Source organism: Leuciscus leuciscus (genome assembly GCF_965113295.1).
Source record: "Leuciscus leuciscus genome assembly, chromosome: 21".
In the NCBI taxonomy this organism is placed as follows: Eukaryota; Metazoa; Chordata; class Actinopteri; order Cypriniformes; family Leuciscidae; genus Leuciscus; species Leuciscus leuciscus.
Window position 1 is genome coordinate 21,979,301 of NC_138745.1, and position 25,838 is coordinate 22,005,138.

The following is a 25,838-nucleotide window of genomic DNA, read 5'->3' on the forward strand; positions in this document are numbered from 1 at the left end:
TGGAGCTTATTAACGTAGCTGTGAAAACATTGCATCACTGTTATATGTGCACCACTCACAGTCACTCTACACTGTTTGCGTTGACAAATGGTGGCTATTACTTTATCCCTCGGTTTCACTGACATGACTTAAGCCTAGTCCCAGGCTAAAATGCATGTTTGAGCTGTTTTAACTGAAAGCTTAAATGTCAGGTGCCATTGTTTTGTCTCAAGATGCCCACCAGTAATGTTTTATTTTTTTCTAAGGCATGTTTATAAAAGCTACTTCAATGTCCTAATTGAACTAAAGCCTACACCTGGCTTAATCTAAGACCTGTCTGTCTGTCTGTGAAACCAGGCCTAGTGTCTGGCAGAAGCCCAGTGTGGGTGCCCAGACCTGCCAACTATATTTCAGCACATGAGCACTTTGAGTCTTGGGGCCAATACAGAGGGAAATCCTCTCTCTGGTGACGAGATATGCTTTAAAATGATGCCATTAATATTAATGGTATTTTGCTGTAGTTTATCTTGAGTTTCTTCTGATAATCTGAATCCGCGTACATAAACTCCATTTCCCATACGCCCTCCCGTCTTTAAACGTATCTGGCACAGTGCGTCTCGTGCGGGAATGGTGCTGAGGCAAATAGCCTACGCACGAGCGCATCACAGCCATACGGCAACACCCTGCTCGTGCATGCGCCCGCAACGCTGCGCACTACGTTTAATACCGATTCGACAGAATATATAGCAACGACTTTTCATCAGTCGTAGGTGCGAGGCGCTTATTTGGTATCTTTTTATTACTTTCCACGTTGACTCGAGCACTTGTGCACCGGGCGATTGGAAAATGTACGGAGCGCGCTGACTGCTCAGCCTTAATGAGGATTTAGAGATATAGCCTACATGACATTGGACTCGGAAAAGGTCTGCGGATAACAATGAGCACCGGTGAGTGTGTTGGGAGTGCATCACATATACTAATCTCATTACTTAAAAGCCCGGAGATTTGCCTGTGCCTGTACGCGGTGTAGTCTGGTGGTTCCACCCACCCATCCACCAGCGCTCATTATGTTGCAGTACGAAATGCGGAATGTGCTGCTGTCCAAGGTGTATTTACTTAGGTTGTCTCTTTGCGTTTAACTGTGGTCCCAGATGTTTAATTAGGCCGAAGCACCGAAGCAGCCAGTGACAATGAACCCCTTAAGTTTGTAAGAACCAAAATACAATTATTATAAGGGATTTGTTGCATTTGGCGTTTTTATTTATTTTGAGAAATCTGGCTCTCTTGATCTATAAAATATAAAAAAAATGTTGTGAAGTCTAAAACATGCTGCTTTAATATTTTAGTAACCAAACAATTGGATTTTATCCATGGATTTTTAACTGCAGTTTTAGGTCATTTTGGAAGCTCCTTAGAAAGTTAATTAACTTGACAGAATGGAATACTTTGAAAGTAATGTAATAATAGAGTACTGTACTATAGAATACCGTAGGCCTACTGTCACTCACTATGTGGTAGTTTAAGTTAACAATGAGGGTGTTGAGCAGAACATCTGGTAATTGGGATAATCCGCAAGATCTCGGGTATTTGCTGGTTTTGCTGTCAAGGTGGTCAATACCTCTGACTTTAATCAATACGATATTTATACTGTAGCAGCAAGTGCAAATTTTATGTGGAGAATGATGTTCTGCAACCTCATACCCTGTTCATACCTGTGCATGAAGTGGTTGCTTAATTAAATGAAATTTTGTTCACAAAAGCTTTATTATTTCTCTTTAGAGATGTTCTTCTGGAAAAGTACTTTTGAAACACATTATGCATAATTTGTTTAATTATACAATCTGTATAGCCTTATTTTCAGGTCAGCATGATGTGCCTGAAATTCAACTCATGTGAAACTGACTAAGAGAAGAGCACTAAATCTAAATCACTAAAGTGAAGCTAGTACATCAGAGCAGCAGTTCTCAACTGGGTTTGGTTCAGAACAGAAATAATTTTCATATGGGACATAGAAGTGCTGTTTCAACACTGTGCCAGATTCATTTTTTTGTACAAAAGTGAACATGTAAAAAAAAATCACAGCACAAAAGACTGGTTGGCACATATATTTGTTTCCCTTATTGCAAGTCAGGGTTCCTACAAAGTATGGAAAAGTTGGAATTTGAGTAATTTCCAGGTAAAGAAAGATATTTGTGCTTTGAAACTATTGCCCCTGTTTAGTTTTCAAAATTTTTAAATTTAGACTTTCTATAATAAATAAATGTATCACACAAGCAGTGTTTTCATGGCAAAATTTGAGTGATCATTTAATTGAGCACGACTGAATTAATTCAAGGCACACATTTTCATTACATGAAACTGTTTGTCTTTACCACAAACAAGTCTATTTTGAACTTCACAAAAAAAATGTGTGTGTGCCACTCAAACCAGCAACATATAAAGGAGTAATCGATAATCTTAAGCAGACTGTACTTTGCTGTTTAGTGATCATGCAACATCAGACCACTTTTACAGTATCAAACTGATGCATGAATATATGCAGGTTATAAAGTGTTTTTTTTGGGGGGGGGGTTTCTACTCATTATGCAAGTGCACCTTTTGAGAAAACCAAAGAAAACAAATATACAAATGACTACTATTTACCAAATATAATAATATTGTATGAACCGTTTGTTAAATATGGTCTGAAAAATCTTTTGGAAGGAGATTTGGAAATTTAAATTTGATTGGATTTATTCATTTTTTGAGTCAAATACATTTTGAAATGGAATATGTGTAGGAACCCTGGCAAGTTAACTATTTGGCTAATATCTTATTTTATAGTTTTGGTTAGTATCTACCAAGTAACAGATGAATTTGTGCCAAAATACTGAGTTTGATGCATGGACATCTTTGTGATCGACAACAAAAGATGTGATTGTCTCCTGCTTTTAAAAAGCTGGTAATCGTTTATTTAGCTGTTCTAACATTGCGTGATTGTATGGTTAGTTGCACCTCTGTATTAGGGTATGCAGGTTAAGATGTTTGTTTTTAAATCCTTTTCTTTTTTGAAGGTATTTGGTTGCAATTAGACAGATTGTGGATTTTGGCTCTTCGAGGAGTGGAGCAGACTGGATGAGGATTTTTACAGCTGTTGGAAGCAAACAGAGAAATAGCTGATGATATCACCGCTGTAGAAAGTCTCTGAGAAAGAGACACTAGTAATTAGCCCTGAAATCTAGAGTGGGCCTGTGACATTTTCCTTGTCCTGGTTTTATTGGGACTGACTGTGAGAGGAATGGCCTCCAGCTTATTCATCAAACACTACGGTGGGGTCTAAATAAGAAGGCTCATTTTTCACGTGAAGTGGAAGCCGTTTTTCAGCTATTTAAGGTGCCGCTCTGACCTGCAGAAATCAGAAAGGAGACACAAATTGGATATCATATGTATTAAAAAGTCTTTGAAATATACACCCTTGCCTTCTGCATGAACCCTGCTGGTTTGTTAATTAGACAGAGAGCTCTTGGCATGCTGGGAGAATGCCGTTTCATCATCAGCAAGTGTTTAAAGGGGCATTTCAAGAACAGGATCTGTTGTATTTAATACACTAACTCTGTCCACCATCATATTGTCTGCCATATTTGTCATTTGATGTGCAGTAATGTTTTTAGACAGTATTATACCACAAAGTACTTTATTATTTTGCACATCCCTTCCTGCAAATGCCATGTTCACATTATGATGCATAATACACATTTTTAAATGTACTATTCTTGGTACAAAACATATTTTTCCTTTGTCTAAATTGACTTTTGTATAATAACTAAATAAAAATAATACATACCAGTAAGTGAATGTGCATGTATCTATATGGAAATTATTGGAAGATGGTTTATTAAGCTGTATTCTTTTTTTATTTAAACAAACCCTTTCCACAGTCAGAACATGAAGCATTCGATATGTGCTAATGACTTGATATTTGCTTTGAGCTTACTTTTTACACAAAGGTAAGAGCTGTATTTGTTAATAAGACCAGTTATTTGCGCTTTCATGCAAAATAGGCTTCTGATTACCCATCATACCCTAAGGGCAAACGTTCCAATGATGACCTGCCACCATACTGGTGACTGTGTGTGTGTTCATATTCTGCTTAATTTTCTTCAAACAAATAACAGACATGGGTTGTTTTGTCATCACATGATTGTACCATAGCCACTGCACATGCACAACAGTAATACAACTCATATGATGACTTTTGCTTTGAACATTTTCATTCTTTTATAGGAATGAAGCTCTGCTGAATAAAGTACTGCTGAGTCAGTGTTCATGAACAGTTTGCATGACACCCCAGATGGAGCTTCGTCTGGTTTCATCAAAAAAATGTTGCCAGCTTGTTCATGAGATACTGAAACAATGTCAAACCACAGGCAGTTTGCATGCATGTACTCTTTCCTTCATTTTGCACACTTTGAATATCTCTAAATATATCTTCGTCTGATCAGGCATGCCTCTCATCCCAAAGTCAAGCCTGAAACATCAGATCTGAAAAATAATGGTTGTTTGCAGCTCATTTGGTTCAGCAATAAAGAGTTCTTGTTATTCAGAACCGTTTTGTGCTATACAGGGGTTTTGAATTGGCCTTGTGGTTATTTTTTGCAGATTTTAAAACAATGTTCCAGTTTATTTGTATGTATGACAGGGTCAGGGCTTAACTTTTCCAATATTCACTTTAATCACGACAGTTGTATAGAGTTTGTGTAATTGTGCAGGGTAGTTCTTTTGCCCTATTATCTTGATTTTGCAGGGATTTGTGTTCATTTTGGTGGCATTTTATTTTTCCCCCAAGCCCCTGTTCATTTCTGATCCTGGTGTGTGTATATTATTGTGATGTATAGTTGACTCTGAAGGGAATGTAACAGCGGAGTGTGATTTTTCTCTAACCATCAGCCCTCTCATCCTGCCATGGAAACCAAAAGTGCTGAGGTTATGGGGGACACATCCAGAATGTAGCATCCCTGTGCTAAACTGGATTTATCAGGTCTGGATTTACTGCCAGTCATTGTTCTCAGCTCAGAAGCTGTAAATCAGCAAAAAGAACAGAAAGGACTGGCTTTTCTAGGATTTTTTTTATCCGTTTTGGTAAACTTTTTTTTATTTTTGGTTAATCCTAGAAAAGCTGCAGTGATAAATTTGTACAGTAATATTTTTGTACTAATACAATAGTTTTTGAATAACGTTATACATTTTTGCTAAAATAAAGATTGTTTTCAGACTGGTTTTCACTCCCCTGTCTGCCATTAGTTTTGCAAACAGATAGTCCAGCGTATAGTCTGCTTTGCTACAATAGTATGATGCATTGATGGAGAATAGTCATGACTGTTTCCTAAAACATCTTGAACATCTGTTGTTCGAACAATTTGTTAAACATTAGAGAACTAGAAATAACTTCTGCTAATTAACCAGCTTGAGCTCAAATTGGCTGTAAAAAATGAACATGGCATCTTAGGGCTACTACGATGTGTATTTCATATTTCTGTTATGACAACTCTCGAAGTGTTTGGCATGGTAATGGATATGACAATGTTGATAGATCTGAATAGATCTGCTATGCTGCTGCAGAGCAAGTATGGGACTCGTGTATGTATTGGCAGTAGCAAGTAAGACATGCTGCTGCGTATGCATGAATTATCCGTACCAGGTGGAGCTGGGGAAGGTGTAGGGTTTCAAAGCGCACTGCACTGCTAAGGCAAATGCTCACCAAGTATTTGAAGGTTGAGCATGTAGCTCATTGGCTACTGATACAACAGGAACCAATCAGCTGCGCCCTATAGAGAATCATGTGATTGCAAGCATGTTGAGGACCTATTAGCCTGCGCCATCTAGAGTTTCATGACAACTTTGTATACATGTTCTCCACTGTTTTGCTTTATATTCAGATATTTGATTAAATCGAGGTTTCACTCCATCACAAATTCCCCAGTGTACTGATGCACATGCGCATATAATATATATGTGTGTCTTTTCAGTGTAATCAATCTACAGTGAAACAACATTGCTGTAGGATTTAGCGCACAGTTTTCACTCAGAAATTTCTGGTAATAATTACTTAGAAACGGCAAAGAAACATTTGAATTAAACAGGAAATTACAAAGTAGAAATACTCACATTTTCTTGTAAAAGGTACTGCAAGGATCTTGGTTTTATTCAAAACTGACCATTTTTTGTACAGTTTTATAGAATGGCTTAGTTACAGTTGTATTCATAGATTTCCATAACCTAATGTATGTTCTCACCCATAGCTGCATGTGTTGCTGAGATTTGACACCTGAGAACCGCTGCTGTGCTTTAGAGGAGTCTCGGGTTACTTGAATAGAGTAAAGGACTGCAGTAAATTATTCATAACTTGAATCTTAAGGGTGTCTGAGTTGGAGCAAGCAGAGGACATCCCCAAAACTGTTTCTCTTTCTCTCTCTCTCTGTTATCTCTATCCTTCTGTGGCCCCTATTACTCTCCATTAACTCAGGCAAAAAGGATAGGCTATAGAATGAAGTTAAAGTAAAAGTGCTGAAGGACTTTTAAATTACGATCAAAGTGTAGAGAGGGAGAATTTGATCTTTTTTTACACTGGCAATGTTCGTGTGGGGGTGTGTGTGTGTGTTATTTTCTTGCACCCTGATGAAGTGCAGGGCAGGTTGTGCTTTGTCAGCTCTCTGTACAGTGTCACCTACAGACAATGAATATGTTTATGTGCACCAGTAATGTGATTATTTCCAATAATCAGAGTACAAACTTAATCGCAGTAAGATGTTTACATGACACGAGCAAACCTCGTCACTCTCCTTTGCATGCAATTTTCATTATTCTGATTGTTCAAGATTTGTGGTTATTTTTACCCCAATGCACAGCATAAATTATGAACTCGCATTCATAGTTGTTAATGGCCACTGTTTTAATATACTTCCATCAAATGCAAAACACATGGATGTATTGGATTTTTTCGGTAATGCCTAAAAATGCATTTTTGTTTTCGACCATCACTTTACTGCATTATATTCATGTTGTGTAACAATGTCAACATGAACTTCCTTCAGCACCCAAAAAAGGGATCCTTCTTTACCACTATGTGTGACTGGAAAAGATGTGATTAAAGTGTTTACATGCCTGTTTAGTGCGATTTAAAATCGGCATACGCCACATATTTTGGTTAATTGCATCAATTTGATTGAAGTATTGTGTAAAGTTTAATTATAATATTGCCTAAATCTCATTATAATCGCATTACAAGGGTGCATGTAAACATAGTCAATGTAAGTTTTATCTAAAAAACAGTGTTCAAACACTGCTTATATTTCATAGTATTTACTGTTTTATGCTCTCTCACACAGTCACTTAATTGGTACAGGATGGTTGGTGGGTAATGTATTTTCGGGGTTGAGGCAAAACATATTTTCTAAAAAAATCATGTAGAAATCGTAATGTATATGATTGACCAAATATGTTAGATAATGGAAACAAAGCACGTTTACAGTACATACTATATCTTTATTTATGGACCAGTCGATTAGGCTATAACCCCAAAGCTGATTTTATTTTTTATAAAAAAAAAAAAAAAAACTTTGTGAAGTTTAAAAATGAGGTATAAAATGAGGTATACATAAATGATTTGTTTAATTCCTGGAAGTAATTGTATCAATTTTTTTTTAATTATTTTAAATACTTTAATTCCTCTATAGAAATGTGGTATACTGTACATTTACATGTATTATTTTATTTGAGTGTGTTGTGTTTTTGTTTTCTGGCCCATGTATAGATCTAAATTAGTCAGCATAATAATACGGTGTTGGAAGCAACTTGAGAAAAATTTCTGAAGATACTTTAAAAAAGAAAATCTGTTTACGTAAATATATCCAGAGGAGGTCTGTTGGTTGGGCATCCTAAAGAATTTAAGAGGTTTTGGTGGTTGGCAACTCTTCCGCCTCTGAGTATCCTGCTGTCTCTATTGATCCAGTTGATGAATAGCCTGAAAATATCCAATAATGTTGGCCAGCATAATTGTGAAAGAATATGTCACTACATGAAGAAAATGCCCACGGCGTGTCAAAACTTTAAAAATAAATCATTTCGATGGACAAAAAAAATTAGCAGTTAGATTTGTCAGGCTCATAAATAAATTATGTAATGTGTTTTCTTTGAAGGAGCTTGGCTGGCTCTCTCTCCCTCCTTTTTTTTTTCTCTTTTCCCATCTTTCACCTTCGAACAATGCCTCTTTTATTATTTTTTTCCATGGATTGCCAGCCCAGATTTTCAGCAGTGTCTAAACAAGCATTTTTAATAGTGATTACAGAAACTGAAGCCAAATGCTTATGGCAGCAAATTGGCACAGTAAAAAAACAACAACAACAAAAAAAAAAACATTATTAATTACTTGTTTGGTCTTCGATTTAGTGTGATTCTTCAACTTTGTAATGTCTATGGAAAAGAAAAAAACATTTTGCACTCAATTCTAGTGAAGCATGCACTGATGTGAGAAAGCTCTGGAAATTGAAATGGCCCCTGCCTTTTTTGCAAACCCCCCTGACAGGTGCTAGCAGGCTATTCACAAGCCTGATCATTATTCAAGACTTATAGAGGACATGTGAGAGAGTGAGATAGCAGTATGACATTGACTCATGCTTCGTGATTAGACATCAAAGAGTGAACTGTGTATAGAGACAGATCTGGAGTGTGAGTGAGGGCTCTTCTGTACTGGAAAAGATTTGCGCCCCTCTGACCTCATAAATTCGTTAATTAAACGGACCGGGTGTGTGAAAAGTTCTGCGGTTCATAAATGCCTGTCATGATTCTGTTCATATTTCAGAAGTTTCATTAGAGCAATACATTCAAGTGCGGTCTTGCTAATGGAGCACTGATGATCTCAGATATCATAACTGTTGTTACAGGCATCTAATCCATCACAATCCAGTCCTTTTCCAATGAAAAGCGGATTCAACACGACTATAGGCTATAATAATAAGGGATGATCTTGTTTGAAAAGATATGTAGTAATAAAAGTCACAAAATAAGGATTATCACTGAGTCAGGGCAGAATGTGGCATTATGGGATAGTAAAGGCTGTAAACATCTAAATGCCAGTGGATGCAGATGGTCATTTTGATAGGCTATTGTTTGCCACTTTTATGTGTAGTTGGTAAAAGAAAAAGACAAAAATTCGTCATTATTATATATTTTTTTATTTTTTTATTTTTTATTAACAATATAGCCTATCTTTGTGTCCGTCCATGTAACTTGTCACAATAACTTGTCTTTTATATTAATATTTATTTGAAGATAGTTTTCATAGTTTAAACATTCCACATTCTTTATTTTCTTTACACTTCGCTTTCTTTATTGGTATTTGGTAGAAAAGTGCATTAAACTCTTCACTGGAGGTTGTTACTTGTCACCACACAAGTTCAGTCGCTGACTAAATGCTGCATATTGTTGGAAAGTTTACATAGGCCTATATAAATATGTAAACTTATATATATATATATATATATATATATATATATATATATATATATATATATATATATATATATATATATATATATGCTATATATAACACACACACACACATGCTACATAAATAAATACACACACACACACGCGCGCGCTCTGTACTTTGGTCCATTCTGTTTTGAAAATGCTTTATAAATAAAAGTTGAGTTGAGTTGCCTATCTCATGTTGTTATCAGGTTGTTTCATACTGTTTTCCCAACTGGGCTGAATGATAGCGAACGCCCTCAGATATTTGGGAAGGGGTGTCATGTTTTTAACCGAGAAGCTTCTATTTATAATGGATTGCTTCAATAGCTCGAGTGTGTGCGCTGTCCTGTCAGGCGCTGAGGCGGGAATCATATGACCTGCGTTCATTCCTGTAGTGTCGCGCGCTGTGTGTGAAGCGCATTTCTCCGGTGCTCGCGACGTGAGAAGAGCTCAGCATTAACATGAACCACACCGCTGTGCTGCACTGAAATACTGTCGGATATTTATTCAGACAGCAGTCGCGTTCTCTTATTTACAGAATAGACGTGATTACGCGAGACGATGCCTGAAGAAAAAGGTATGTTGCGCTTTGACGCTCTGGTCATATATGACATGTTATTTCAGATGGGGGTTGTGCCTCTTTGTCAATGGGAACCTGTGTCATTGATGCTATATGTCGACTTCGTTCATTGTAGTAATATCGAAGCATAATAGCGTATTCTAATATTATGATATTCAGCCTGTTCATCATCATTAGCCTATATGACATTGAATTTTAATTGACATTTTTCAGGAAATGTTTCATTCGGTGAAACAGCTGAGATTTCATAATGCACACACACATATATTTATGCAAAAACGTTTATTTAGAGGGTTATCTAAACAATAACAACAACAGCCCACCTAGAGAATATGCATGTCTTTGGCAGAAGGACATGCTGTTGCACTCCAAGAGCTCAGATGCAATCTGGTCTCCTTGGACAGCAGTCTAGAGATGTTTTTGCTGGTGTGTGCGTGTGTGTGTGTGTGTGTGTGTGTGTGAGAGAGAGAGAGAGAGAAGGATAGTGAGAATATAGGGGAGGGGAAAGACATACTGACATGCTGACACATAGTTCTTTTCTCAGTGGCAATTAAAGAGCACTTGATTGTTATTAGAGGTTTGCATGTCTAGAAAAAGACAGGTTTTATTTTTATTGTCATGTTTAGACACTACAATGATGTCTGAATAAGAAAGCAGGCAGTTAATTGATTTTGAAAGAGTTCATTAAAATTGTTTTTTTTTGGATAGGAGTTGAGACGGTTAATGATGTAGATATCTGTAGAAAGTTGTTGGCTGATGGCTGATTGATTTCCAATGAATACAGTATGTGATATAGGCTAATACAAATGATGTAATCCTATATATTTTTAAACATTTGCTATATTTGAATATTCACAAAACGTTGAAATCAGGAATTGTGCATTATCCAGTGACGAAGGCTGACTTTGTAACTGAGAAGCAGGTACACTTATCCGTTTAAGCCGAAAATCTAAAATGGCCAAATAATGTTTAATTCAATGCCAGGTCAGTATATCAGTCTATAACTAGTTGCAACATGTGAAAGGATTTCTGTGTGGCCATCACAGGGTCAAAAATGCAGTATGGCACTGGACACTCTGAGATTACAAAGCAACTACTCTTAACTGCTGGGTAGGTCTGTCACTTTCACAAGGGCGAACATATCCAAGTCATGATATAACTGTTGGAAGAGTCTCAGCAGCTGCAGAAATACACGTAGTGCTGACTGTGGTGACCGTAAACAAACTCTCTTCCTCTGCTCCGCCTCTTCTCTAAACAGATCTGGAAGAAAGATGGAGAAATGAAATATGACAGGAGGTTGTTTTCTTTGCCGATTTCAATTGGATTTCTAAAGTTTGATTTTTGCTACATTTAATGGTGCCTCAGAGGTAGCCTACTTTTGTTTCATGTGTCCTTGCGAAATCGGGAGATCAATAAACATAAGTGCACAAATATAATCTGTGGAACTGAGTCTTGGATGTTTATCTTGATTTTCCAATTGTAAGACTTAGATTAAGTGTTTAAAATCCATTACTGTGGTTTCTGTTGTCCTTCCAGGCAGAAAGCTGCTAAAATGGAGTTACCTCTGGTTGCCTCAAAATGGGCACTCCATACTTACAAGCGTGTCATTTGCTTTAAAATCCTTTAATCATCTTGCCATGTTGGAGGATCATCGTCGCACACACACACACACACACACACACACACACACACACACACACACACACACACACACACACACACACACACACACACACACACACACACACACACACACACACACACACACACACACACACACACACACACACACACACACACACACACACACACACACACACACACACACACACACACACACACACACACAGCCACACAGCTGCAAGCCTTGTGGATGAATTAGTGATTTAAGTTTCTTGACTTGTAGATTTAAGTAGGCCTATCTCTTGAAATATTTGCTGGGACTTCTTCAAATTCTTTTAATTTCATTGAATTTTTCCTCACCAGTGCACAGCAAGCTACTTGTTTTTACTCAATTGTCGGAAAATTGTTAAAGAACTTAAATAAAGTGAGTTATAGAGACGTATAGCTGCATAGTGATGCACTTGTCTGTGGAATTCCAAGTTATGCTTTTATGACATTTGTTGTTTTGTACAATATTTTTATCAGGTATGCACTATATATCAGTGTTGTATCAGCCGATATTAGGTATTTATTTTGTGCTTGCTCATTTTCCCTACTTTTACATTTAGATGACCTTTGCTGTCATCTTTAACTATCTATTCTTTACTTTAACTATCTATTCCTCTTTATTTCTTGTCTAATTTTTCTTTCTGTATATATATCTTTCTTGCTGTCTGGATATGTGCACAGCCTATAACCTTTTGACATTTTAGACTTAAGAATTTAGATTTAAGAATCACCAAAATCTATCTTTGACCATTAGGTCATATTGAGGTCAAGATGTGACGTAATTTGATTTCATGAACCTGTACACTTCAGTGGGAGTGAATGAGATGAAGGTGATGCAGAAAATGTGAACCTCCTCTCAAGACTTATAGGAAACAGCTTCGACATGCACAGTTTGATCTTTGAAGAATGGAGGTCTTATATAACTATAGACGTATTCTGGAATATTAAGTTATGCTGCAGTGCATGAGAGTAATATGATGACTGTTCTAGCATTCAAAAGCTTTCTATTGTACAATCTAACCCCAAAAGCCACAATTGCATTTGCAAAATAAGGCAAACGATGAGTGATTTTTGGCTAGGTGAGTGGCAGAGGGATTCTGCGGTGGAAATCCGAGCCCTGCAAACACACAGACATGTCAGCCATGCATATGGACCTCGAGCAGAATGTAGAAGGTCATGATGGAGTCCCCACGGGTTGAGTAGATGCTCTATTTATGGAGAACCTGCTTAAAGATGGATGACTCTCTGTGTAAACGAGCAAGTCTGTGAAAGTATGGTGTGTGTGTGTTTAGGGACACGTAACAAACTCCTCCCTTACGCTGACCTTTAGCATGTGCTTCCAGAGGTTTTGATGATATATGATGTGCGGGGTGTGACTGATAGGGATCTTACTACTGCAGTACGGCTTCTTGCCTGTATTCCTTTAACCACAGATCTTTGGCTCAGGTTGAAAGGAATCATGAGACTCAGAAAACCCTGGTTGTTTTTGTACTGTACTTCATGAGAAATGAATAGTGATCCACCCTGACTTATCGAATTCTTATCAGAGAAGATGTGGTTAGGCCTATAAGATTCAATCACTGTTTTCTCTCTTTTTATTGTGATGTGGTTTGCTAGTTTATTGAAGTCTTGTGCTGGCTGGTACCACAATCCTCTACAGTATATGGGCTTTTCACGCTTGACAGATGTCGTCACTTTAAAGCTATAGTAATAGTGCACCCTTTCTTTATTCTGCAGAACAAAGAAGAAAGTATTTAGAAAAATGTCTTTATTTTATTTTTTTACATACAATGAAAGTCGATTGTTTGGACCAAAACAAAAACATTCTTCAAGATAATTGACTGGTTGACAATCTCTTCATCATTTGTGTTTTCAGTCACTGTTCAAAATGTCTAACTTATTTCCCTCAGATGCTGAAATTAAGCACACCATGTTCTGAGAGGTAGAAAGCTCTTGAATGTTTAATGAGGTAACATTTGAGACCGTATTAATATGATTTCATGAACCTGTACTCTTCAGTGGGAGTGAATGAGGTGAAGGTGATGCAGAAAATGTAAACCTCCTCTCATGACTTATAGGAAACAGCTTCTACATGCACAGTTTGATCTTTGAAGAATGAAGGTCTTTTATAACTATAGTCATGTTATGCTGCAGTGCAAGAGAGAAATATGATTGGCTGATGTTTTTGATTGGCTGTTTGTTGCCATAACATTTAACTCCTTTCAAAAAGTGTGAAATTGTTGCTTTACCTAGTGTTATTTTAGTATTATTTTAACTAGTATTAATGAATATTATGAATTAGTTTTGTTTTGTTTTTATATTTTCAGTTTTCATTTTAATGTTTTAATGTAAAGTTTTTTTTTTTTTTTTTGTGCTTTTGTCATTTTTATTAAAAAAAATTCATTTAGATTTAATTATTTTTATTTCAGTTTTAATTTGACTAGTTTTAGTACTTCAGTTTAAACTTATTTCACTTAATTGTCCAAGCAACATTTCAAATTTTCATTTTAAGTTTTTCATCTAATATTTATATTTTATTTTATTTAAGTTTTACTTCAATTAACGAAAACCATTTTTAATTTGACTCAGGTCTAGAATCAAGGATCATGGGTCTTTGTTTGTCCTGTAGTAGGTGGAATGAACCTGGCATTCATTAAATGCATTGACATTGGCCTTCATTCTTGCTTTTCTTAATTGAAAACATACCTTCTGCTAAACACCTGTAGAACTGTTTATGAAAACACTGTCAGTGTTCATTTGACTGTAACCTCAAATGATTAATTCATGTATAAATCATTACCATATACCATCAGCTTGCTAAAAGTGAGTTTCCATAGTTATTGGTGTATTTTTAAGGTTGGATTCTCGTAAATTCCCACTGTTGTTTAACAACTCTACCTGATCTGTGAAAGCAGGAAATAGCTTTAGCTTTAAAGGGGGTCTTTAAACATTTCCAGAATGCAGTTTCTGATGGTTCAGCAGCACAGTCTCTCTTAGGATATATAAATGTTGATGTAGTGGAGGTTCAGAGTGTATTTGCGTCAAGTATTAATGAAATGCTGTGCCAATTGGAGGATGACTGGTACAAGTGAAAGGAATTTACACATTAATCAGCCTGTTTCTGCTCTGTCGTCAGCCAATCTAAATGATTAATACTAATTCTTAAATTAACCTGGCCGGTTCAGAGGACTTCATCTGACTTATTTAGAGAGTTTCGAGGAATGTCTCACCTATGTAATAACTTGCCCTTTTCTGCTGATGTTACTCAGGCCATGCAGGCTATTGGATACTGTTAACCAACAGCTAAATAGCTTTTTAGGCTTTGTTTTAGAAAAGTCCCCCAATTTTTTTTTTACAAAAGAGTTTAGTGCCCTCTTTCCATTATCCAACAAATTTCGATGATGAATGAAATGGATGAAAGTCCTACTCTTGATTTATTTATTTTTTTTCTGAAATGTCACATTGTAAAATGTATTGCCAATGGCAAGTCACACAGACCTGGCACATGGGTTGTCTTTCCCCATGACATGACAAATGCAGTCAAACACACACATACAATGACTGCTGTAGTTTCATCCCAAAGTACTTTTATCGAATTAGTGTCAAAGGCTCATCCAGTCTAAGTGAGCAAACTAAAACCAGCAGCTTTTCTCAAAACGAAACTTCTCAATGAATAAGGGACAAATACAGGTTCTCGCCTTTGAGAACACGCAATAACACATTTCTCTATAGATATTTTATCCCTTATAGTTAGACTTCACAAAGTGAACACCTGTTTTGAAAATCCTACTTCAGAATGTCCAACAGAACCAGTTTTGCTCCACGCCCTTTTAAAAAAAGAGGTTGAAGGTCTGTCTCTGGCTGTGTCTTGGACTATTATGAAGTGTTTGTTTGAGTTTACACACCTATGTAATGGAGTAGGTGTGAAGATTGGGTGCCAAACTGGCTCAAACGACAGCTTTAAAATTCACAAAAGAGAGCAGAGCACTGGCGTCATCCATGTCTAATAAAAAACAAAAACAACATGGATCATAAATTCCATATCTCTGTTACTTACTTTGTGGAGAAGAGATCCTTAACTGAACAGAGCTGCTCCACTTACATGTTCAGTTAAACTAAAGAGAAAAATACATTATTGCTGGGAAACCACTTACAATTTTTAAAGTTATAATTTATAGTTATTTTAAGAAAGAAATCATTGACCTGTTAAGAGTATGTTGACAGTCTGTGTAGTCACTTTAGTTGTATAGCTGAGCTCCAGAAAATCAGTAATGAAGAGGCTTTGACAGTTACAGATTTGAAAAACAAAAAGGCGGGAGTAAAGAACCCTAAACTACAACAAAAAAAACCATTTTAGCATATAAAGGGTTCTTCAGGACGATACAGTTCTAAATAGAACCGTTACTACTTGTAAAGAACCTTTAAAGAACCATCTTTTTTTAGAGTGTAGGCTACAACCAAGTTGATTATACATAATTTAAGGCAGCAACTGAACTTAAAGGGGTCTTGACGTGGATTTTTATTTTTATACATGTTGCTTGAGGTTTACTTATAATGTTAATAATGTTTTTTGAACAAAATAAATATATATGTAGAAAAAAATATTATTTTCATAATACATTCTGACCGTTTTTAAGAATGGCTCCTTTAAAGCTTATCAGTAAACGGCCACTGTTATAATTGTCTAACGGATTGTATAATTGCATAGGAAACAGTATCAAGGCCCACTTGCTATTGCACGTGAGTAAGTATTTTGAAAACATTATCTATATAAAACAGTAATTTACAGACAAAGCATTATGCAATCATTTACTTATTGTTTGTGATGCAGCTGCTGTCAGATCCAAGACATTTGGCTGCTTTAACTTTTAGCAAATGTTTCTTTGAAACAAAATGCTCCAAACAAATATATAATCCTCTGACGCGATCTGGGACGACATTTAAATAAGCCATCCGACACTGGGATCTTCTAAAGTCTGTACAGAGAAGCAAACGAGCTGTTTAAACTAGACGCGTCAAAGCGAACTTTCTTTTCCTTTTCCATTTGTCCGGTTGTCGACAGACTCAAATGCGTGGAGCATCTCAGAAACTGAATGCGCATCTGTATCCAGTTTAGACAGATTATAATGGGTTCTATTTGCTTTTGACGTGACCCTCACATCCAGTGTAGGCAAATGACAGCCGTTAAGCGACTGAACTCCAGTGTCATGTCATGACTTAATTTCATGTCATGATTTCATCTGAATTTGGAATAGTATACTTGCATACAACTCTTACTATTTCTGTTAGTTTCACTAATATCCACCATAGACATTTAAGGGACATGTTTACCCCAGTATTCGGATTAATACGGTCAGCTTAGATCAGTATGGGTTGTTGATTAATTCCTAAACTTTTCGATATCTGTCAGTTGGTGCTGTATGAGGGGATACTGAAATGAAACTTGTCTCTTTTTCTCATTGTGTCTCCACAGCGTTTCACCAGCAGGCTGTTCACAGTCCCCTGGAGCAGCAGAAGGGACAGCGGCAGAGCGGCCCCGTCCCCTGTCAAAACTGTGGCAAGCCCTGCAAAGGCGAGGTGCTCCGGGTGCAAAACAATCACTTCCACATCAAGTGCTTTGTTTGCAAAGGTAACACATCGGTCACAACCCACTCCATTCTTATATTCTGTTATTGTGTGACAATTTTCAGACAGTTACATAAGGGCTTTTATGCCTTGAAAAGCACTTTGAATGTACATGTAAAAAACCTGAACACAAAACAAATGTGATGAAAACATAAAGGTATTTTATTGTGCAGCACTGCAACAAACTCAATCATTCTCCACGAACAGGGAGGGTGGGGCGTATACTGTTGTTCTGACAGCGGTGTACCAGAACCATAGAGTAGAGAGGAAGTTTATTTAGGTGACTATGTTTCATCTGTTTGGAATCTGATTTCATCAAAAATAACTCAAATTAAGCCAAACACATGGATGACTGTGGTTTGTCTGTCAGTGCATGTGTGTTTGCATGTGTGCTTATGTATGCGCGAGACAATTTCTCCCAGCACCGGCTGTTTTCAGCTTGATGATGTTGTGAACACAGACAGTGGTTGCTAGGTGACCTCAGGGCTCAGACAATGTGAGCTTCTTAATAGAGTTTAACACATTTATTCTTACCTCAGAGCGACGGTCAGTTCAGTTACTACACGCTATTAGTCAAATTATAGTTGATGCTCTAATCTTTTTTATGGCCTCTTACCCATTGCTCTTTGTCTTTTAAATAACTATCATTTTTAAGTTTTTTAAAACACAGCATAGAGGTTGTCATATGCAGTTCACCCTAATTTTGTAGGTGTGTATGTATTTAAGTTTGTATTGCCTGAAAAGTCAATGTGTTCTGCTTATTTCATATGAACCAGGGTCCAAAATCAAGACAACATCTTTCCTTGGGTATGTGTGCATGTACTGTAGGTACCTAAAACAAATTGTTTTGAAAGAAGTCTCTTATGCTCACCAAGGCTGCATTTATTTAATCCAAAATAAACAGTAATATTATTACAATTAAAAATTATTTTCTATTTTAATACATTTAAAAATGTAATTTATTCCTGTGACGACAAAGCTGAATTTTCAGCATCATTACTTCAGTCTTCAGTGTCACATGATCCTTTAGAAATCATTCTGATATGCTGATTGGTGCATCAGAATGTTATTATTCATTTATTGTTATTATTATCAATATTGAAAACAGTTTGTGATGCTTAAAGGGTTAGTTCACCCAAAAATGAAATTTCTGTCATTAATTACTCACCATCATGTTGTTCCGAACCCGTAAGACCTTCGTTCATCTTCAGAACACAAATGAAGATATTTTTGATGAAATCCGAGAGCTTTCTGACCCCCTCATAGACTGCAACGTTGTTACCACTTTCAAGGCCCTGAAAGGTAGTAAAGACATCATTAAAATAGTCCATGTGAGTACAGTGGTTCAACCTTAAGGGGATGGTTCGGAGTAAAATCAACCTAGGGTCCTTTGCACCATGACCTCGAGCCAAACACCCCCTCAGAAGCCTTTTTTCCCTTGGTCGAACATTATTAAAGTTAGAGCTTATTTAGAGAAATCAGCCGGATGGCTTAGTGCAGGCGCTAATGTATCCTAGGATGTATCTCATAAATTACCCCACTAATAATGCCCGGAATGGTACCAAATTTATACAGTAGTACAAATAGGTTCTGTACTCATAAAACGAGGCATTGGAAAGTTTGTAAGTACATCAGGAGTTTATTTAAATAACACTTGCCTGACGGCTCATGCTACTGCTAACCCGGACACCGACGTCACTTCAGTGGTTTGGGAAAAGCACATAAAAGTCCTGGCAGAAAGCGATGCATAAGGATGTAGTGTAACGATGAATTATTATTTTTTCTGAAGTGTTAACAACTTGGTGTTAACTAATAATTGTTGGAAATTGGTCCTACCAACAAAATATTAGTATATTCCTAGAATTGGGAGTCGCTACACTACATCCTTATGCATCGCTTTCTGCTACTACCGTGATACTACCGTGATGTGAAAAGCATCAGAAAAGTATATGCATCTTTCCTGTTTATTCCACCTGAAATATCCCATAATAAGCGTATTGATGGAACCTGATCAGCGAGGAATGTCAGTATTTATAGGCATCAATGCCTAAGTCTTTAATTGTAATTTAAAGTTTGCACTTACATTCTTAGCCATACATTTTTTCTTTAACTTACCATTACAAGTACAATGCATCATCAGTTGTATAATGTATTATAGGAGTCATTCTAGGAACACTGGTTATATGGGTGGGTGTTGTTTTTACAGGAAGTGTGTTTGAATGTGTGTCATTCCAGCACTCAGTTTGCTGTCACACCAACTTCAACTCATTTGTTATGTAAAACATCAGACAAACCAGATTATGTTGCGTCATTCTAAGATGTTTTGGAGCCTTCATATGGAGGTTTGGAGAAGGACAGAGACATGTGGGGGAATTCAGTTATCATAAAACTGCCTGTATTTGTTTCATGCACACCATGACAACATGGTAATGCTATTCTGCACAGTGGGGATTTCATTACTCCATAAAGGCTGGACTGAGCACGCCCAACACTCGTTCCAAACATGTGAGCTCAAACATTCAAATATGTTATTTAATCAAAATATGCATATACTGCATACAGATGTATATACAGTAGTACATGCAGCCTTTCTCAGCAGGCTTGAATAGATAGGAAACGCATTTTTAACAGATAGCATCATGGACATAAACTCCCCTTTAGTGTATCATTTTTATGTAAATATAATTTTGAATTTTGCATGTAACTGGAGAGAGAAATCTGTTCAAAACAAAAAAAGCAGTGCAAATCAAATACCAGTATTTTTTAAGACCTCTTAAAATATATGTGGTTGTGTGTGTGTGACCTACACCCTACTGAAAACACCCTAATACAGCTGCCTTTTGTTTGCATGAACACCCAAGTGATTTTTTTATTATCAACACACAGATACACACGTGCCAACTATCCACATGCACACACACATCACAGTAAAGTCTTGAATCCTGATACCTCATCTGGGGAAAGTGTTGAAATTATTTGATTTGCATTCTTGGAAAATCTGTAATTTCCCGAATCTAAAAGTTTCCTTTTTTCTTCTTCTTTTTTTTTTATCGAGGCAGACAGTTTTGCTTCTCTTTGCTCTATCCTGACAGTGCAGCATTCAACATCTGAAACATGAAGAGCCTCATATATTTATAAGCGTGTACTTGGCAAGTGATATGCTTTCACATACTGTAGGCCTATACGTATAGTGCAAGACTATGCATGGACCTGTTCACATGGTACTGGCTGTGTAATAAAAAAAAATATTGATTATAATGTAGTTTTCTAAGTACAGTGATGTAGAAGTCATATCACACACGGGCTGTCATAAAATAGCTTTTGTTTTATCTTGAATCTGTATTTACCTGGGTTTTGATTTGTTTTGTTTAGTTGTCATGTCAGTGCTGTTTTAGTTGAAACCTCCAAGTACATATTTCACAGCTAAATTAAATCATGCCAGACTGATTTAATACACAAAATTAAAATGTTTCCTTCTCAAGGACAGAGCACAATGTGTTTGTGTGCTCAAGGCTGTGTCAAGATTCTTGTTTCAAGCTGTTTCCCACCGCAACTGATCTTATATAACAACTCTTCAGATCCAGAAGGATTCAGCAGAATTAATAAATGACACACTTTATTTAGTTCCCCCGTTTAGAAGCGCTCCTCAGGGAAATTTAGCTGCAGTCTTTTTATTCATAATCTATCACTAATAGCTCATCAAATGGTGCATTGAGACCATGGGTGTTGTGATAGAAATATGGATTTCCCCATTATCTTATATTTTCATTGGATTTGGTGTGAACATGTACTGTAATCCCATCTGTCATATTGGATTATGATCAGCTGAGAATGATTCAGATATCACTGAGTATCTCTAAAAAGATAGGCAGGATGCATCTGCATAATGAATATTTGCTAAATTTTTCTACTCAAACACTCAAATATCATTAAATATCTCAAGAAAATAAAGACAGGATGCAACTATATAATGATTTTTTATTTTCATTTTTTCAAATTTGTTACAGATGCTGGATCATCTATTAATAAAACTGCTTGCACAGTAGCACACTTTTAATTAATCACATCTTGGGCTCTGGTTGTGTGGGATGTTTGGGACTTTACTTAGCTGTACTGTAGTCAGAGCTGTCCCCAGCAAGGATCTGAATCTTACAAAGCCTAATTTGGTAATGTCCTCAATTGAAGAAAAAAAACAGATAAATAAATCAAATAATGCACAATGATTTCCTTGAGGGTTAATGTTGGATTTGGGTTAGTGTATAGTATTGATTGTTAGATTTATCTAAAAACTTCAGAATGATATTTCCCAATTTAGATTTTATGCCCCTATTTTGAATTTAGATTTTAGAATGTCCTAAGTTGTATTTTTATTTAAGGACACGGTAGTGTAAACTTTTGATGTTTATTGTTAATGTAATAAACAGGAGTTGGACAATGAAACTGTTGAACTGTTCTACTGTTTAAGCCGACATTTGGCATTGGCATGAGTGACCAAAGGTTTAGCTATAGCATCCCAACTATGGATATTAACTGTGTAGCCCACGACGAACAGATTTGGTGGAAACAGGAGAGTCGAGGTTTGCATTTAATTCTGCAGTGAGTTGGGCAACTGTGGTTTTATGTTTTTTTTTTTTATTAAATCTGGGTTAGTACCTGGACATCCCTTTCAGACAGCTTCTTCTTGCGTCGGCAATTACTTCTGTTGGAAGAGGTTCGTACAACGTGGAGGTATGCTGACATTACCCTGGGTACCATAGCTCTCGATACACAAAGACTTGCTGCCCTGGTCGCAGATGAAGCCAGAGAGATGTGCACCAACAATTTATTCTCTTTTGAACTCTGATATGTCTCCCATTATGTTGTATGGATTGCAATATTAGCTCTGCTAATTCAACCTTCACACTCTGCTCTTATTGATGGAATGTAAAATCAGTAAAGATTTGGCCACCAGGCCACAAATCTTCAAAAAAAAAAAAAAAAAAAAAAAACTCCAACACTATATTGGCCAGTGTTTGTTTCATTGTCCAACCCGTGTTTATATATATACAAATACATACATACACTACCATTCAAAAGTTTGGGGTCAGTAATTTTTTTTTAAAGTAATTAATACGTTCATTCATCATGGAAGCATTAAATTGATTAAAAGTGACAGTAAAGACATTCTTTGTAGAAAAAAAAATCTATTTAAAAAAAAAAACAAAAAAAAAACTTTCTACTGATCAAATAAAAACATCTGTTGCAGTTTTCACAAAAATATGAAGGAACTGTAATAATAATAATAACAAAGTTTCTTGAGTAGCAAATCAGCATATTAGAATAATTTCTGGAGAATCATGTGACATTGAAAACTGGAGTAATGATGCTGAAAATTCAACTTTGCCATCACAGGAATAAATTACATTTTAGTATAAATTAAAATAGAAAACTCTTATTTTGAATTGAATATGACTTTATACTGTATTTTTTGATCAAATAGAAGTAGCCACTGTGAGTAAAAGACTTTTTACAAAAACATAAAAAAAAAAAAATCTTGGTATTACGGTATTGTCATCCAACATTATAGGTCATTCCAGTCATTTAAATCCTATCCATGTTATGTAATTTCACATCAGACAATTATGGTCATAATGGTGTGGGTATTTTGTTTCTGTTTTGCGATCTCTTTCAAAGCATGCAGCTGATCTGTAGTGCACATTTTACATATCACAACAGCACTAATACCTCTAACCCAATTATGTAGTTGTTATACACCCTTCACACACACAAAACCGCAGATTAAAAGATAATACCCGGTATGACTTTTAAAAACAATGTGATTTGCAATAGGGAAATTTGCTATTTACAACATTACACAACAATACAACAACAAATATATTCCATCTCTATTCGACATAAAACACTTCATTTAGGATTGAAGTTATTCAATTGATGTAATTCCTTGATGTTTAATTGTCATAAAAAAGAAAAGAAAAAAATAACCATAATCGATCGTGATTAAACACATTTCACTTTGCTCTATTGGAAGAGTGGTCAACCTGACTCTACTTTTTGTGTGTTTTTGCTTTTGTGCAAGTATTTATTCAGTACACTAGTTCTGTTTGGCTAGTAGCCCCGGCCTTTCATGGACAGTGGACTTGTTCTATTCTCTCTGCTGTGTAGATAGTCAGGTAGTTACACGCCCATGTTTCCTGCATTATACTGGTGCACACTAATTTGCACTCATGCGTTAGTTATCGATCAAATTAGTGTGTGATTGCAGGTAATTAGAGACACTCAGGAGCAGTTAGAACAGAACACTCTGTGCTGTAGTGCAGTGAACGCTCAGGACTCTCAAGGTGAATGAGAGCTAGAGCTTGTGATGAAGCAAAATGAAGATGCAGAAGCTCTTCCGTTCATCAGGATGACAAAATTGATGAACTGTTCATTGTCAAAGGTGTGTTGATACCTGACAGTGTTGTTTTCTGCATCATCTGCAGGATGCAATATTGTAATACTGTGTTTATGATGAGGTAGTCTTAACCTCAAAGCTACCCACAAGGTAATATATTTTTAAATGTACTAAATTGGAACTTCATCGTTACAAATGTGTAATAATTACAAATATATTTTAATACATGACATACAAGTTTCAATAAAATGACATGCATGTTATGACATGCGTTACATGCATTTACTATAGTAATAACTATAAATTGGGCATAATTACATGCAACTAACCAAACCTTAATCCTACCCTAACCCTATAGTAAGGACATGTAGTTAATTACTATTACTCAGTACTTAAATGTATAAATACAATGTAACAGGGACACATTAAAACATTTTTGTTCATATTTTTGTTTTTTAGTTTACACATGAAATAATATATGAAACAAATAAAGATGTATTGAAGTCCTACTTAATTGGGTTAAAAAAGCACTCTTAAAGGGTTAGTTCACCCAAAAATGAAAATTCTGTCAGTAATTACTCACCCTCATGTTGTTCCAACCGCGTAAGACCTTCGTTCATCTTCGGAACACAAATTAAGATATTTTTTATGAAATCTGAGAGCTGATAACTTCTCCATAGGCTGCTTGGTGGCCCAAACTTGCTGGCCCAGAAAAGTTATTAAAGAGATCGTTAATATAGTCCAAGTGACTACAGTGGCTCAATCTGAAGTATATCAAGCGACGAGAATACTTTTTGTGCGCAGAAACAAACAAAAATAACGACTTTATTCCACTATTCATTTCCTTCTCTCTGGGTTATTAAATCTCTTAAATAACTTTTCTGGGCCAGCAAGTTTGGGCCACCTAGCAGCCTATGGAGAAGTTATCAGCTCTCAGATTTCATAAAAAATATCTTAATTTGTGTTCCGAAGATGAACGAAGGTCTTACGCGGTTGGAACAACATGAGGGTGAGTAATTACTGACAGAATTTTCATTTTTGGGTGAACTAACCCTTTAAGTTCAAGTAATTGCATGTAATATAAATGTAACATATACACTTTCATTTAATAGTAAGTTTACTAACACGCAATTGTCTGAAAACATTATATTCAGTTTGCAATCAAGTATATTCTTTTAAAGTATGTTATTTCCATAATAAGGAGTTTTTAAAAGTGTGCTAAAGTGTATTTTTGTACCCTTAAGGCAGTTTTGTTTGAGGCATTTATTTTTTAACATGTCCACAAACAGATTTGATACAGGTTGTTTGGTATGTCTGTCATTTGTGTATTTTATTTATTTATTCATCAGTAATAATTTATTACCTCATATTTATTTATCGTGGCATATAAAAACAAACTGTGATTGGTTGTTTGACTTTTTGTTCAGATGGTCTCTTCTTGTCTGTGAGTGGGTGGTTTTTGGCTAGATAAAGCCGCAAGTTAAAATTCCGGCTCCTTGATGAGATGTTGAGGACATTAGACAATAAAATAATAAATATTTAATAATTAATGTTATCTGGACAATAAAAGCCAGAGTTTAACCCCATTGCAGAATAACATCAATGAACAAAAAATAATTGTCTGCATTCAAATTTTTTTTTTTACATTTTTCTGATTTATATTAGTTGTGATTTAGTTGATTTTTCATCACAATCAAAGATTTCCCAGTTTTCCAAAATTCGTATTTTTTGAAGCTGCTGTCATATATAGCCACTTTTCCAGCGTCGGGCCGATCGGTTCTAAGAATGGTCAGTTATATTTCCACTTCAGCTTGGATCGGCACGGCACAATTACAAACACTCAGAGATGGTCACTTGTGTGTTGCCTTTGAGCAAAGTAACACAAGTTAATAATAATGAAACAGTAAAACAACGGTTTGAGAACGGTTTGGCCCGATGGTGGAAAAGTGGCTTATGTGAACTCATGGAATGCCTACAGAGTACACAATATTCAACTTTTGTAAAAATAAAAAATAAAAATAATAATAATTAAAGGCAGGTGTGACATCAGTAGCCTGTCTGCTGGATTATTGTTGAAAGTCTGAT

The 25,838-nt window shown here is 36.1% G+C and overlaps 1 protein-coding gene across 8 annotated transcripts in view; it reads left to right on the forward strand.

The window, feature by feature from the left end:
- The first annotated feature begins 609 nt into the window (after nt 1-609).
- The window catches only part of ablim2 (actin binding LIM protein family, member 2), a 67,641-nt gene continuing 42,412 nt past the window's right edge, over nt 610-25,838 (forward strand). For 2 of the 8 annotated variants that reach the window (XR_014201052.1, XM_082151730.1), the window contains exons 1-2: nt 9,745-10,063; nt 17,211-17,366. Coding sequence is in view for 1 of the 8 variants with exons in the window: in XM_082151730.1 (XP_082007856.1) it covers nt 10,048-10,063; nt 17,211-17,366 (172 nt within the window). In the remaining 7 variants the exon portion in view is untranslated. Of the gene's footprint in view, nt 927-9,744; nt 10,064-17,210; nt 17,367-25,838 lie in introns of those variants that run through there. The other 6 variants (XR_014201051.1, XR_014201053.1, XR_014201054.1 and 3 more) reach the window with 6 other exon arrangements.